This window comes from Sinohyriopsis cumingii, chromosome 6, assembly GCF_028554795.1.
Source record: "Sinohyriopsis cumingii isolate HCF-2022 chromosome 6, ASM2855479v2, whole genome shotgun sequence".
Lineage (NCBI taxonomy): Eukaryota > Metazoa > Mollusca > Bivalvia > Unionida > Unionidae > Sinohyriopsis > Sinohyriopsis cumingii.
Genome location: NC_142966.1, coordinates 75,767,192 through 75,783,524, shown reverse-complemented (window position 1 = coordinate 75,783,524; position 16,333 = coordinate 75,767,192). Strand labels below are relative to the sequence as shown.

General features: G+C 36.4%; 1 protein-coding gene across 1 annotated transcript in view; it reads right to left on the bottom strand.

The window, feature by feature from the left end:
• Window positions 1–16,333, bottom strand: part of LOC149797235 (uncharacterized) — a 66,458-nt gene that overhangs the window by 4,508 nt on the left and 45,617 nt on the right. Inside the window, exons 10-17 of the mRNA XM_089960734.1 lie at window positions 14,139–14,171; window positions 12,144–12,328; window positions 8,286–8,428; window positions 6,321–6,479; window positions 4,670–4,702; window positions 3,946–4,134; window positions 2,572–2,737; window positions 708–813 (exon numbers count right to left, since the gene is read on the bottom strand). Coding sequence (XP_089816860.1) covers window positions 708–813; window positions 2,572–2,737; window positions 3,946–4,134; window positions 4,670–4,702; window positions 6,321–6,479; window positions 8,286–8,428; window positions 12,144–12,328; window positions 14,139–14,171 — 1,014 coding nt within the window. The remainder of the gene's footprint in view (window positions 1–707; window positions 814–2,571; window positions 2,738–3,945; window positions 4,135–4,669; window positions 4,703–6,320; window positions 6,480–8,285; window positions 8,429–12,143; window positions 12,329–14,138; window positions 14,172–16,333) is intronic.

Below are 16,333 nucleotides of genomic sequence, written 5' to 3'. Positions count from 1 at the left end.
AAAATGCCTTAAAATGCACAGCTGTAACCCAGCTTAAGCAGACTGGATAAATGTCTTTTTCCCCACATGTGCTTCGTAATGATTTCAGAAATAATGCTGATAAGCATCATGACAGCTCCCATTCCACCCACCCCTGAATTACTGACCACCTGCCTACACTTGGGACCATGTGTCAATATTCTTAGATGAACCAAATCAAACTGGTATAAATTTGTTTTGAATTAAACCGACACTTAACAGTTAAAATGATCTGGAAAGTGTTAAAATATTAATAATACAAAACTACATTTTTGTTTTGTTCGAAGACAGCTGAAAGAACTGGTTTGATAAAGTGTATATTCCTATGTCATAAATCTTGTTTACACTAGCTCAAAACAAGATATGTATTTACTTGTGTGCATGTCTCTTCCAGGAAAAGTTTGAGTAATACAGAAATGTTTGCGGTATTATACCAAACATTTGTAGGATATGGTGCTAGATCTGGATGAACCAAACTCATTTGGGATGTGGTGCTGGTATTGGATGTACCAAATATTGTAGGATGTGTTGATGGTATTGTATGTACCAAATATCAGTGGATATTGTGCTGGTATTGAATGTAACAAACCTTTGTTGAATGTGGTGCTGGCATTGGACATACCAAACATTTGGATAACTGATAATAAACATTTGGATAACATAAACTACACTGTACATCATATTCATACCTATTTTTCACAAGCCAGTAATCTTTACCATCCTCTGTGCCATATCCCACAGCTAGGACACCATGGTCCAAGTCTGTACTGCTGCATTCATCCTCCTCATACACTCCTAAAATGTAAAATAAAACACCTATGTGTTTTTTCTTGTTTAAGACAGAAGGTATTGGATCAACCTGGAATTTTTTGATTTCCAGTCTGGATTGTTACAGCAGAAATAATTTTATGAGTTAATGTCCATTTGGTAAAAATCCTTCTTGATATGACAGAACCATTCATAAGAATTAGGGACCAGATTATCAATTCGTTCATTGTGGCAGCCACATTAAGGACCAACCTGATATCATAATATGTCTTCTGGTGAAAGCCCCACACCAATATAACTTTCCATTTGGAAGAGAGAGAGAGAATGTGTGTATGTGTGTTATTTGGATTTTTAATGTACCTTTACCAATTTTCCAGTCATATCACTACTATGTCTGCCATGTGGCAGTTTATAGTGATGTCTAGTACTGGGGTATCATGCTGCTGGCATGTAGCATTATGTTCCACCCAATCACATTATCCTGACATCATGCCGACCAGTACTAACACTAAACTTTTAATGCTGAGCACCAAACAAGCGAGCCCACAACCTCCTGCATCTGAGATGGACACTCTAACCACTTTGGCAACTGGAATGGTCCATTTGGGAGAAGCAGAGATAACATTATTATCAAGATGGCTGCCATGCCAGCCATAATGATGTCAGATCAGCATAATTTTCATTTAGGACCAACCAGACATCATAACAAGTCTTTTACTGAAAACCCTGTGTTGATATGACAATCCATTCTTCTGGAGTAGTGATAACACTTTCAACATGACAGCAAAACCATTTGAATTTAGGACAATCTTGACACCATAAGATGTTGTCTGGTGAAAACTCACTCTCTCTCTCTCTCATCTCTGTCTCTCTCTCTTTCTGTCTCTGTCTCTCTCCCTCTCTCTCTCTCTCTCTCTCTCTCTCTCTCTCTGTCTATATATATACATATATTACTATATATGACTTTCCACTCAGGAACATGACGGATGCCATATAACTATAGTAGACATCAGACCAGCACCATGTTCATGTAGTATCAACCAGACATTATAAGACATGTTTTAGTGAAATCCCCATTCACACAACCATCTACTCAGAAGGAGCAGTGGTATGATTTTCAAGATGGCAGCTGCAGTGAACATACTGAATGTCTGAGTAGCACTTTGTTCATTTAGGACCTTCTAGACATCAATCTGTGTCAAGTTTCATGGCAATCCTCCAAAAAGTTTAGGGATAGGAATAATAAACTTGTTCTACTGGACACGTTGACAAACAACAGGCCATCCCATAAGCTCTTGAAGTTCATGACCAGTAGAACGAAAAACTGCAATCAAGTTTCATTCAGAAGATTCTTATATATAATTCAGCTGCAGGTCAAATATGGTAATATATGCAACAACACATCGAGGAAGCATAGCGGTTTCTTGATGGCAGACATCTTCATATGACTGCCAACACATGTACAAGGTTTCATGATGAGCCATTAAAACCAGACAAGATTCTCCAAGTAGTTTGGAGAAGTAGTGATAATAAAATTGGGCTAATGGACAGATGATGGACAATATACCATCCCATCAGCTCTTTAGGTCTAAAGCTAAGGCAAAATAGGACACTGCTACTATACTTATTTTGGTCTTTAAACTTGACAAAAGGGGATCTTAAGGGACCATTTATCTTGGAAAAACTAAAGAAAACACTGTAAAGCACGTTCCTTACAGAGGCTGGTTTATAAATGATCCAAATAGCTTCCTAAGGTGAAGAAAAAATGGGAGGTTTTGTCATTACCTCCTGAATATGACTGGAATGAACTGTGACTGGCATCAATAGCTACGGAAATTGGACCAATGGTAGCAACAGCTTGCTGCAAGGCTGATTCACTGCCACTCTCGATATCCACACAGCCAGTGTCCTTTGCGACTACCTTGGAGGAACTATACTTGCATTTTTGATCCTGTTTTAAATATTAAAAAATCATTGATGGTAAAGATATCAAAGATTTGTCATTTCAAATCTTCACTGGTGTGATGAGTTACATTTCAAACTTGACTGCGTGAAATTTCCTCAAAGGACTAGCACTTTACTGGCAAAAAATAACTTCCAGGAAAACAAAGATGGGACTGTTTCTTTGTTTTCATAGCCAAGAATTCTTCAGCAATAACAAGATTTCCAAGCTGGATGTAAAATCTGCACCGTTTTCATTTAAGTCCATTCAGAGATCATTAGAAGTCTTGTAGTGAGAACCTATATTCACCGGGTAAACCATTAAGAAGAAGCAATAACAAGATTTTCAAGATGGCCACCATATCAAGATGTCTGCCAAATTAAGCAGTTTTGCACAAAAAAATTGTTGCAATTCTAAAAACAAAACAGATTAATTGCGAAACATATATCCCAACATTAGCAGGGTAGATCCAGATCTGCTGTTGCATTATGTAACAGCTGATCAGGGTCATTGTTGTACATGTTATTAATGATTTCGAAAATAAAATAAGCACTAAACACCATACATGTTCAATTGCTTTTGTATACGTGTATACTACTATGAGCTCTGGTATTGTTGTACAATATAAGCATGGATCATGATCACTGTTGAACACTCTATTCATATTTCCAATGGAGTACTGGACCTTAACCTGCTGTTCACACTGGGTGTGTATATTAAAAAGATAAAGTGCTGTTCCATTTGATCACACATGGTATCCAGAGAAGGCTCAAACAAGGTAGTCAGATTAATCAATCAGTTCAATATGACAATCCAAAGGAAATTTGACATTGCATCATTGGAAGACTACTCCACAATATAAGTCCCTTCCATGTGTCCAAAACATGTTTTATTGGAACAGCCCTAACACAATTTCAGACAGGTACCACAGGACACAGTGCTCACAGAGTTTTTACCATTTTGCAGTCTTGCTGGTGAAAAGTGTTCTTGAGTGGAATTAAGAGATATTGCTTGGACTCAGGAATAATATGGATTCACATGCAATACATAAATCGCTGTCTCATCTGCAACATGTACTACCACATAATCTTCCTGGAGATACCTATAATAAATCTTTCACACAGAATGTTATGCTGCATGATAGCTGATCATATGTTGTGATACATATGTTCAGCCATTTCCTAGTGAAGGCAAGACAATTAAATATATATTTATACCTTGGCTTTGTATGGGTATGCCTCCTCTGTCTCTATACCATACTTCTTGATGTACTCAAAGGCCTGGTCCATCCAACCGCCACTACAGCCATGAGTTCCGAAGTCACCAGAGCAATCGACCAGCTGCTGTTCACTAAGACTGATCAGCTTACCGGTCTTGTGGAAGTTCTGACCCTCCAGTGAACCTGTCTGAGAAAGAGAAGAGCAAAGCAATTTAAACCCTTTAGTTTTGTCCTATAATTCAGACATTTGTCAAGAAAAGAATATCATTAAATCCCCTCTCCCACATATAATGTTCTTTTTAATGTCAAAGTCTTTGAAACTTGCTTGTCCTTGTTCTCATTTCATATCCTCAGTGGCTTAAAGTCTAGACTTGACTTACTACCCCATAATATATGGCAGGTTGGCTGGGAAAATAACTCAAATGGCTGACTGATACGAGTCAAAAACACTGCAAAATGCCTATGCTGTAAATCACCAATCATTTACATGTCATTTGTTTAAACTGATTGTTCATATGGACCAAAAACATCCTCATTGATTGAAACTGATATTCTGAATAACGGATTTTTGGACAAAATAATCACAATCTGAGGAGTCTAAAAACCTGGAAATTTAATCAATTGTTGTGCATAGTAAAAGTGAAACAACTTCAGGAAATGGAAACTATCTCGTTTCTGATGTAGGAATCCAGAACTGCAAAATATATTGTAAAAATACTTACTGTGCTGAATGACCAGCATGAGCCACACTGACCCTGAAAAGGAAAAGATAGTAAATATTAACAACAGGCTGAGAACCCCGATTTATTTCAAACTGTAATTTATCAGACCTGGGCATGATTGGCTTCTTTTCAATGTGAAATATATATAAAACTGCACACACGTTTATTTACAAGTTGGTAAACAAAAAGTGTCCGATATGGCAGAAAGATGTCTAGGCTGTCATGCTCAGATGCATTCTCAAGTCAAATCAAGTGAATTCTCCTCCGCACCACCAATGGTAACAAAATATAAACATGGTTTTATACTTGTTATATAACTCATATTTTACACTTTTGGAATATTATTAGCTTTAAAAAAATTGGGATTTATGAATGTCTGATTCACTGTATCTAAACATATTAACATGAAGATGTCAAAGAGACACCAATGAAGTTCCAATGATTGACTTTTACATTTAATAGTCAATCTATAAGGAACAAAGTATGAAGTGTGCAAGCTTAACTGGGAAGAAATTTTTTTTATAAATATATTCAACTAGTGTCTAACTCACATTCTAGGATTTCACAAAATTGTTTTTAAAACATTTTATTGTGAGAATCTTGTACATGCCACAAACTTTCAACTAGGACTTTACTCTGCATGTTTCATAGCTGCAAGAACTTTAATCCCAACCTCAGTTCTAACACTAGTCAAATAAGAATGTCTTAAATTCCATCACAAGAAGACAGTAACACTCCTTAGAGGCAGCATTTGTTAATGTTCTGGTTTAGCTAGAAAGGGTGAGAATGTGACTGGTTGAGTAAATGAAGTTTAATTATCTATCCATATTAAACATGGTGTACAAAACATTATCCATTAGTTTATTTTTTCCTATTAATGTTGACTAATTAGCCTACTTACAGTCACTTGGCACAAGCAAAATACTTTATCATGTCATTCACTGTGCTGGGGAGTTACCAAAGTCAGCCCACCAAATAGACCACAATACAGAGCTACTTTCTTCAATGACATCTCAATTTAGACTGATGCTAAATTAAAATCTTTCTTTAAATAAATAATCTCTTAACTTTTAAAATCAGGGTTTCAAAACCAACAAGTCAGACTTGTGTACAAATGATACTAAACATATTTATAACTTTTTCAAAATAATTAGGCGTAAAACTGATCAAAGTGGTGGACCTTCAGATGTCCGTTTCCCCTCCACATTTCGGCAAGAACATTACAGTTTATTTAATTCTCACTTTGTTCTTAAATTCACTCTATCTTTAAAGTTAAAAGTTAATGAGGATGATTATTCAAACATTACTTTTAGGAACAGCGATGCTAATCTATGCTATGTGTCCTACACGTGAGACAACAAAAGACTTGCTATTCTTAAATTAACAAGGTGGTTATAACGCGTTAATGTATACTTTCATGATGCCTGACCCATGTAAAACGCATTTTGCTTGGCAGGTAAGTGGTTCTAAAACTTTTTCATGTCCCTAATAATGGCAGTGTACATGTAATCCAAACTCTGAACCCTTGAACTTGCAGCAATTACATGTCCTTGGATGTCATCATGAGTGAACTAACTTTTTGTTCTGTTCTGCACTCCAGCAAATGTTTTCACACAGTAAACCAAGAATAACAACAACAGTCCCAGCATACCTGGTCCTTAACAGGTGTTACATATCCCTTCTCTCTCCAGTCGACTTTATCAGGCAGCATCACATTATGTGGGGGTAGGAATGTACTGCAGGTAGTATCTGTTAGATTGACTCTCATCTTTACACATCCACTATGCAGTGCATTGAACTCTTCTGCTTTCTGAAAAAGAGAATGCCATTCATAAACATTAGATGAACGTATAGCATAGCTCTGAGTTGTGAGATTGCCAGCATCTAACTTTTCAAAGTTTGGTTCTAAAATCTATCTGTTAGCGAGGCATCCTTGTCCTGCAGTTTTTAAGATAGGATATTGTGCCTTAATAACTGAATTTCCAATAAGATGTTTTCTGTGAACTGTTAAATGTCCAAATAAAATCTGATCACCAATTTTATTTTACATTCTATGGAGACAGGACAATTTTAAGAAGTATGCATAGGTATCCCGAAACTTGGGTAGCTAAAACGTTTCAATTCAATTCATTATATCTGAAAAAGGTATTGCTGAGAAGCAAGTACAAAAACATTCAGTGACCTATTTTGTATAGTGTGTGTATGATTTATATTTTTATTGTAGCTTTAAAAAATAAATCAATCCTATCATTACAATGTCTGCAGTGTGGCCATTTATAGTGATGTCTAGCACTGGGGCATCATGCTGCAGACACATGACGTTATAGCCAGTCACATTATCCTGACAACCTCTTAATGCTGAGTGCCTAGCGAGACAACTGTAAGGACCATTTTTATAAGTCTTTTGTATGACTCGGCCAGGGTTCGAACCCACGACCTCCCACATCTGAGGCGGAGGCTCTAACCACTAGGCCACTGGAGTGGTCATATGGTGTAGTTGAAGGTTATTAATTTTCCTCCGCTTAGTCAACATTTGGTCTAGTGTTCTATCCAGGCCTATTTACTATCACTGTCCGGATTTGCTATTTCGGCCACTATGCTTTTGAATCCTCCAATATTCTTTTATGATATTTTGTTTTCAGCTAACCTCTAAAAGACGTTATGTTAAATAAAAATTATGTACCTGATTCCAAGCTGCATCACTCAGTGATACATTTTCTTACAACTTCCTGGATAAGATAATCGAGCATAATTACCCTGATACTTAGCCATTATCTTCATACCTGGATTGAGCAAACTGCTGGTGAGCAACCTATGATGCTGGTTGAAGCATGACATTCATGTGATCAGCCTTACAAGATGTGGGGGTGTGTTTGATGGGGGTCTTCTGATAGTGTGTGCTATATTTCAGTCATTTCCACTATCAGCTCAGTAGGTATGGCATATACTGCCTTTCAAGTTGGTAAAATCCTCCAAAAGGGTTCATCTGTGGATGTTCCCTTATAAAACAGTGACCTTTATTTTTCGCTTTTTGCCCTAGAAAGTTCACTCCATAGCATCCATTAAAAACCCCATAAAGACAAAATATCACCACAGCTGATTTTAGACTGATTCCAAGCTTACTGAATAGACCGATAATAGCAAAACAAGCATAAAAAATAATTTTCATTCACTCACAGAAACTAACTTATACGCTGATTTTACAATAACCAAGTCAAAGTGCATAATTTCTATAAAAAATTGATGGAAAGGAATATTCCTGAAGTCAATTATGTTTCTTAAACAATCAACTAAGAGAGGAAGCACATGTTTTACTGTGACAGAAGTTAAGGTTTATTGACAGCCTCTTGAATGTCAACAAATTCAGTCCTAAAAAGCCCTGATCAATTAATTACAATTTTCAACTTCCTTGCATACAGAACATTTTCCAGATCTTATTAAATCCACACAGTGAGCTTCACTAAATAAGTTCGCAAATAGGGCCTACAAATAATCCATAAAACAGATGTTTTGTTGGAATACAGGATGCAAGGCCAAGCTGCAGGTTAACTGGCCTAGGTAAAAAAAAATTTCTAACAAATCTTACATTATACTGCATCATCAGAAAATACCTTACCAGATCTGAAAAGTTGTTCACTCCCATCCAGTAACTTTTCTCTCCTTTCTTGTATTTCTGGTTGTGGATCTCAATTTTCTTCATGTTCTCAGTAAATATAGAGCGCCTGTAGGCTTCCTCTTCTGTGCTCTCATACTGTTTGTCTGAAAAGGTAGAATAAACCAATACTAAAATCTACAGATCTAAGAAAAGGAGAGATTTCCTAGTACCCATAGCCTATAAATAGGCTCTGTCCAAGTAAGAAATATTTTAAAATCACGCTGAATTTCTAATTTTAGCGACAAACACCCCTCCGTGTGTTCTGTTGTTTTTACTTGCTCAATGCTATGCCCCCTTCATATTCACCTCTCAATACAATGATGGCTGTTGTATTAGTCATACTAGATACAAGTCTGCCACCCTTTTCATTTAGGCCATTCAAAAGGATTAATGATAGCCATTCAAAAGGAGTAGTGATAGCGATTCAAAAGGACTTGTGATAGGATTTTCAAGATGGCTGTTGTATTAGTCATACTAGATACAAGTCTGGCACCCTTTTCATTTAGGCAGTTCAAAAGGTAGTGATAGGATTTTCAAGCTGGCCATTGTTTCAGTCGTATTTCGATGTAAGACTGGCACCATTTTCATTTTGGACAACACAGACATCTTAATAAGTCTTCTGGTGAAAACTCCATGTTGTTATGACTTTCCATTCAGTAGGAATGGCAAAAACAATATTTTCATGATGGATGCTATGGTGGTTATATTGGATGCCAAGCTGGCGCTATCTGTATTAAGGACAAACCGGATACCATAACGAGTGCTTTGGTGTAAACACTTTGACAATATGACCAAGATGGCTGCCAAGTAGGTCAGATCAGCGCTAATTTCGTTTAGAACCATGTAAACACCATAAGAAGTCTTCTGATGCAGACCCCATGTCAATAAAAATTTCTGTTTAGGATAAGTGGGACTAACAAGATTTTCAAGATGGATGACAGTGATTATATTTGAAGTCAGAATGGCAACATTTCCTTTCAAAGTAACCAGACATTGCAAGGAGTCTTTTGGTGAAACCCCATGTCAATACAACTTTCCATGATGGAGGAGATCAAACAAGAGGATTTACAAGATGGCCATCATGGTGTCAATATTTGAAGTCATATTGGCGCAATCTTTATTTACAACAAACTAACCATAATAAATCTTCTGGAGAAACCCATGAAAATATGAAGAACAACAATAACAGGATCTTGTGCCAGCAAACTTCAAACTTAGGATCTTTTTCAGACTTCAGTTTGTGAATGTGTAGAATTATAACAAACAGAATTTTAATATTTCAATTCTGAAGATTGCCTAACAATGCTGACATGTCAAACACTGAAAAAGTAAAACTGGTTAATGCTAAGAAACATTATAGCATTCATATTTTCTGATGCTCAAGTTCACTTTTGATGGAGTAAGATATACATCTATGTAACTAATGGACAAAATTTGCATACAAAAAACGGACAAAACGTCTGACAGTATATAGCAGAATACTGACAAAGCAATTCAACTTTCTGTTGGTAAACACAACCAACAACCTCTACATGAGCAACCAATGATTTGTTACGCCTTTGTGATCTATATCCAATATGAAGTTCGGACCATCACTGGTTGTGATATCTGTATTAATTTAAAAACATTTTCATGATTTTGGTACGGTCTGCACTGCCATAAATATATGTGTATTAATTTCACCAGAGTGAATGGAATCGCCAAATAATGTCTTAATTGCAAGTCAAAATGGTAAAGTGAAAAGAACATGATGTCTTAGAGCTGTGCATTGTTGTCATTCCAACTGGATGGGTTCTACACGTCCAGTGGCTTTTTTGTAAAGTATGCAGATTTACCCTACACTACATGTAGCGAGCATTGGTGGTATAGATTACAGACCCTTCAAAAGCAAATCAATTAAAGGATATTTCCTCTCACCAACTCTCTCACTTGGAGTCGGTTAAGCGATTAAGTGATTACTTCCCAATTGGATCATGAGACATTGTGTGACAATGATACAATTAAATCACTCACAGAAAATTGTTTCCCTCACTGATCTGTCACTGATACATGATGGATAGTCAATTATATTCTCCCTCTGAGAATGGACACAATAAACTGCCACACTGCAAATATCATAGCGATATGATTGAAAAATTGTTAAAGCTATGATAAAATCCCAAATCACACACACACACACACACACACACATATTAAATATGTAATCACTGCTTTACACTGTAACGTAATGTACAGTGGTATGCATTAAATTACACTACAAACTATCAATTAAACACATGCATTGAATGCGATCCCAACTCTTTACATATAACCTGAAGGATGTCAACCGAACATTTTCTTCAGTTAACTGACCTTTCTTGATAATGTATTTATTGTTTGACACGGCCACACACTGTGGTCCCTGACCTCTGTAAGTTATAACTTGTTTTCACATATTAACATAATATGCACCATGTCTGGTGAATTTTAGCTTGACAACCTCCTAGCATCTTTACAAGAGAGTCAAGTTACAGGCAGACAGTGATCAAAAAAAAAAAATTGACAAAGGCGCAGGGCAGGTGACATTTACGAAATACACAAGTGCTGACTCAAATTCCACAACCACTGACTTCAGGTAAAGTATCCCCAAAATTTCCACTTTTTGAATATTATTTGTCACACATTGTAGCAATTACTACACTTCAAATATAAATTTCGTAGGGTTCTAAGGTAATGCAAGTGTCATTGGTCTCCTCAATACATTCAATAGATATGGACTAATACTAGAGATCAAATTTCAATGGATCCTCCAAGTCACTCTTGTCAAAACTGTGATGCAGTCTGAGAATAAAGTATTCTCATCTTTTTAGAAAAAAGAATACACATCACATTTGGGCCTGATCTATTGACTGGGTAAGTCGGGGATAATATTTTCAACTTTAATGAGGCTTTACAGGTAATACAGCAGTCACAAATGCCTATGTACAGTACAGGTGTCAATACTTTATCAACACATATAAACTGTGCAAACAAGCGTGCGGTTATTATTGTCTTGCAGTCATTGTTAGGGCTATAATCAACATGACAAACATAGGTCAATGAATGGTTAGTATTTTAACAAGATAATAATAAAGAGAACACATCTGACCGTTCAATTCAGCGTGGTGCTCCTATTCCACTCTGAGATCTTGCCTATGCAAATTAACCGAATGCGATCATCCACTAGAGTCTCCAAACACATCTCACCAGCTATTGTCAGCCAGTTCAGTAATATGCAAAACTGTGCTTTATATCTGACCTCTATGCCTTTTCATTGTTGCTATTTAAACTGCCCAAATGATAGTTTTACATCAGCTCCAATCACGACTATTTACCATTTATGCATGCTAATGTAATAGGCATACACTCAAGAGGTGGGGTTTATTTTTCTTTCTATATTCAAATATTACTGAAAACTGTTTTTTAAACATGATCCTGTCAGGAGGTTTGAGAATACAAAATTAATTTTATATCATGATACGCTATGTTACAATCTGATTAAAATCGTATCTGCACTTCATGTAGGACAATGAAGATCTAATTTCAATAAGATTGCACAAGGTTAGGGCAGGTATGTCAACATCTTGAAAATACATCCTGGATTTCAGTGTGATCAAAGTTTTCAAAGTCAAATAACGTTTTATACACTGACAAGCCTGACAGGCACCCCACTTAGAATACAGGAGGGTCCCAATATGAAATTAGAGGGGGACCAGGCATTGGGCTGTTGATGTTACAGCAATGGACAGACAAAGGTTATCAAATATTTCCTAGCCAAAACTTAAAGCAAATTTGACTTACTGTATTTTGTCTTGAACAGCTCCCATGACTCTACAATTATCTGTACATGGATTTCATTGGCTGGCTCAGTTTCTAAAAACAAATGTACATAACTGAGATCTCCTGGTGCTGCTGCCACCAAATATGCTGCCACAACAAATGTCAGAATACTTGCATACATCATTATGGTTTTCAATTCCAAGACTCTGAAAATACAAAAACATAATATTTTAAGTTTTTTGCCTATTGTACTTGAGAATAGCAAATGAACTATACCTTTTACCAAAAGTCTTTTACCATCTTGACAAAAAACAACAAATTATGCTCACTTTCCATGTACTCGGTACCACATAGAACAAACGTAACAATTAATTTAGCAGTCATTGTTCAAACACTTGTCCAAATTTTCATGTCAAACTGTATCCAAAAGTGACATTTCAAAAAATGCCCGATTGTTGCATCAGAAACTAAAATAAATTTTGTATACAGTGGAATGCATAAAGTCTATTTGCAGCACCAGGGTTCTCAACAGAGTATAAAATCTAAAGTTTATGACTCCCTCCTTGAAACAAATAAAGAGTCCCAGCTCTGAAAATACGAGACCCAATGATAATGCATTTATTTCCCTTGCAATAATTCAGAAAATTATGAGTGTATTGTTGGTCCACTAAGACAGAAGTCATCAGACTGCTAATGCTCATTAACTGTACCAAATTGTGTACTACTGTATAGAATGAAAAACTAGGCAACTAAGAACAGTGATAACTATCTTGTGATGTAACAGCTAGAAGGATTCCACTAAAAGATTTCACTTTAGTTTGAAAAAATATCTGATTTTCATGAAGATTTATGACAATTAACATGGGCATTTGTATAATATTGACAACTGGTACTATTTTTCTTAATATGGTCAATGATAAAATGCAACTGTTCCAAACACCACGGATAGGTTAAGCTTACTCAAGTTAGGTGTTTAATGTCTTTTGCATATGTCTTTTGCTCAAAACAATATGTGCCAGCAATCAATTAGCATGTGTCTTAACTTCCTTGTCTGCTAAGATCTAACCTATTCATCTTTACCTTCATCCTTTACAATCACTAGACTGCTGTTTGATAGTCAACACACTATATGACTGATACTTACTCTCTATAAATGGGTCAAAACCAAGAGAAGGGTGCCAATTCCATAACTTGTATGACTTGGCAGTTGGATTTTTCATGGATCCAAAATCAAAATATGGCATACTTTTATGCAGATTTCTGTGTCTCAGAGAACCTCATCTACTTACATGTTTGTAACAAAAGCTGCATATGAAATAATATATATCATTAACTCTCACAACTATCATAATGATATTTATACAACTACTGTATACACCGTCAAAGGCAACTTCTCATCAAATCCGAGTGCAGACTAAAGCTATATCTACAAGTCAGTTTCTGGACAATTTACAATACGGAAGCCAATGTCATAAATAAGTGTTACATCCAACAAGGTTTCCCAACATTTTCATATTTATTACAAGTTGCCCACGTTACTCAATTCTGATACAGCAGACTGGGTGCAATTTATTTCCATATAACGCAGCTAGTTTCTTGTTGTTACTGTGTAAATAAGATGAACATTTAGGGGTTGAAAACAATTATGCAACACAAGACACCAATGGGTTCTTTGTCCTACTAAATTCTCAATGCCAATAAAAAAAATCCACCTGATGTTAAAGTAAACCAATATTACTAGCTTGAAGAATAAGAACAATGCATAAAAACAAATGACTAATTAGTTTGTAGCTGGAGATGTAACTAGACAATGTTTTAACAATAAATCATGAAATGCATTTGAGGATCCTCCAAATCAATCATCATCTTCAAACATATGAATGCTGGCACAACATTTTAATGGTCTGTGGTTATAAACAAATATTCAAATATCGTATATCTCATGCAATAGCAAGCACTTTGATAGACATAACACTGTCTTTCATTTGTAAATATCATTCAAAACATTCAACTTACCCAGTCCCAAAAGAATGAAAAGCAAAGTTCCGACTGAATCAGATAACAACAGAAAGCATTTAAATAGCTTTTACTAGTCAGTGGATGACACAATTACATACGTGACCAGCCTACGCACCTCACATGATGAACAAATTAAGAACATCACATGAGTGTCACACAGTATGTATTAAACGATCTTTTTTAAATTATTCCAATACATTTACACTCTCAACACGCAAAGGTGAGTCGCCCTCTTAACCGTCATCATTTGTTCTTTGGCCGTCAGTCGGTGCTCGAACACACGTTTGTTCTCGCTACTCGTATTAAACTACTTCGAGGATTGTCACGAAAAGTTTACAAGGCAACATTCATCCCAAAATTAAATTAGTTCTGAAAGAAATGCGAGAATACAGACATCCAATATGGCCACCACACGGGCCCCCTTGGCAACCTTAAGATCCCTACTCCTTCTAAATCGATGATCAAAACAACATGGAATTCTAACAGAAATTGCAGCCATCTTTATAATTATTGTTATCATTACTCCTCAAGGACGGAACTGCGATATCGATATGGGGTTTCCCTATAAGGACATTTATGATATCCAGTTAGTCCTAAATAAAAATAGTGCCGATTGGACAGCCATTGTGGAAACCAGCCTAGCCATCTTGAAAATCCTGCTACAGCTACTCCTCCTAAACGGAAAGTCATTATACTGTGATAATGTGACATTTCCACCAAAAGACTTCTTGTGTATTTTGTTGGTCAAAATATTAAAAATGGTGCCGATCTGGTTCTAGTATGGCCTCCATTTTTCACTAGACATATTATGACGTCTTGTTGAATCTGTAAAATGGGTTCTAATCAGAAATCCAATATGGCCAGTGTAGCAGAAATTGTAATAATCTTGTTAACGCCACCACCCCTAAATAGTGTGAGTGTGTGATTTTGATTTTTAAAGTAGCTTTAACAATTTTTCAGTCATATCGCTACGATGTCTGCAATGTGACAGTTTATAGTGATGCCTAGCACTGGAAAATCATGTCGCATGATGTCCCACCCAGTCACATTATTCTGACACCGTGCTGACCAGTCCTAACACTAAAATCTTAATGCTGAGCGCTAAGCGAGGCAGCTGTTAGTACCACTTTTGTAAGTCTTTAGTATGACTCGGTCGGGGATCGAACCCACGACCTCTCGCATCCAAGGTGGACGCTCTAACCACTAGGTCAACGGAGCGGTCCCGCCAGCCCCCACCCTCACCCCCAAATAGAAGGGCGCATCGACATGGTGTTTTCTCAAAACAGCGTCTCATGGGATCTCCCGCATCCGAGGCGGACGCTCTAACCATTAGGCTACCGGAGCGGTCCCCCCACCAAGAAAGGAAGGGTGTATCGACATGGTGTTTTCTCAGAACGGCGTCTCACTGTGGCGCAATTTGAAAATATTGATCAGTTAAAATGAATAAATATTCTTATATTGGATTCATGGAATTTCTTTTCGGTCAGTAATGTGTTGATCCCTTACATAGAACTTTGTTCCACAATATCGATCACAACCATAAATATATTCGACTGAAATATTTATACTAATAATACATGCAGAGTTTTAATGTACGGGGGATGCGACAATTGACAGTGTAGAAAATCAACAATTAAAGCTTAGAAAACCAAATAGCGTTGTTTGCCAAGTTAATATAGAGTACCAATTATAGTAGACGTTTGCAGTTGTATAGCACATCCCACCACTTCAAGGCTCATTAGGGAAATCATAAAAGTAGCCTTTCGGTATATCTGAGAAATATTTCAGAAATAAAATTAATTAAATGATTGAAATTTATAGGTAAATTATCCACAGACTTTCAAGAACAAATCTGATAAACTCATATGAAACGCATTTTATTATAGTGACGTTTCGGATGCACAGAAATAGTTTGAACAACTTGCTTTTTGATTGTCAGGATTAAATTTACTTCGACACCGTTTCCTTACTTACATGTACATGTCCAGATGTAAACAGTTCAAAGATCCTCTCTCGTATGGGTTTGAAATCCGCCCTAGTTTCTAGAAATTAAGACAGGATGGTTTTAATATTAAATTTCGTCCATATCTGAGGCAGCATCACTGTTGAATATCTATTTTTCAACTCGACAAACGATGTTGAAGTAGTAACAGAAGTTCATGCTGATGCTAAAGAGTTAGCCATATTTTGCC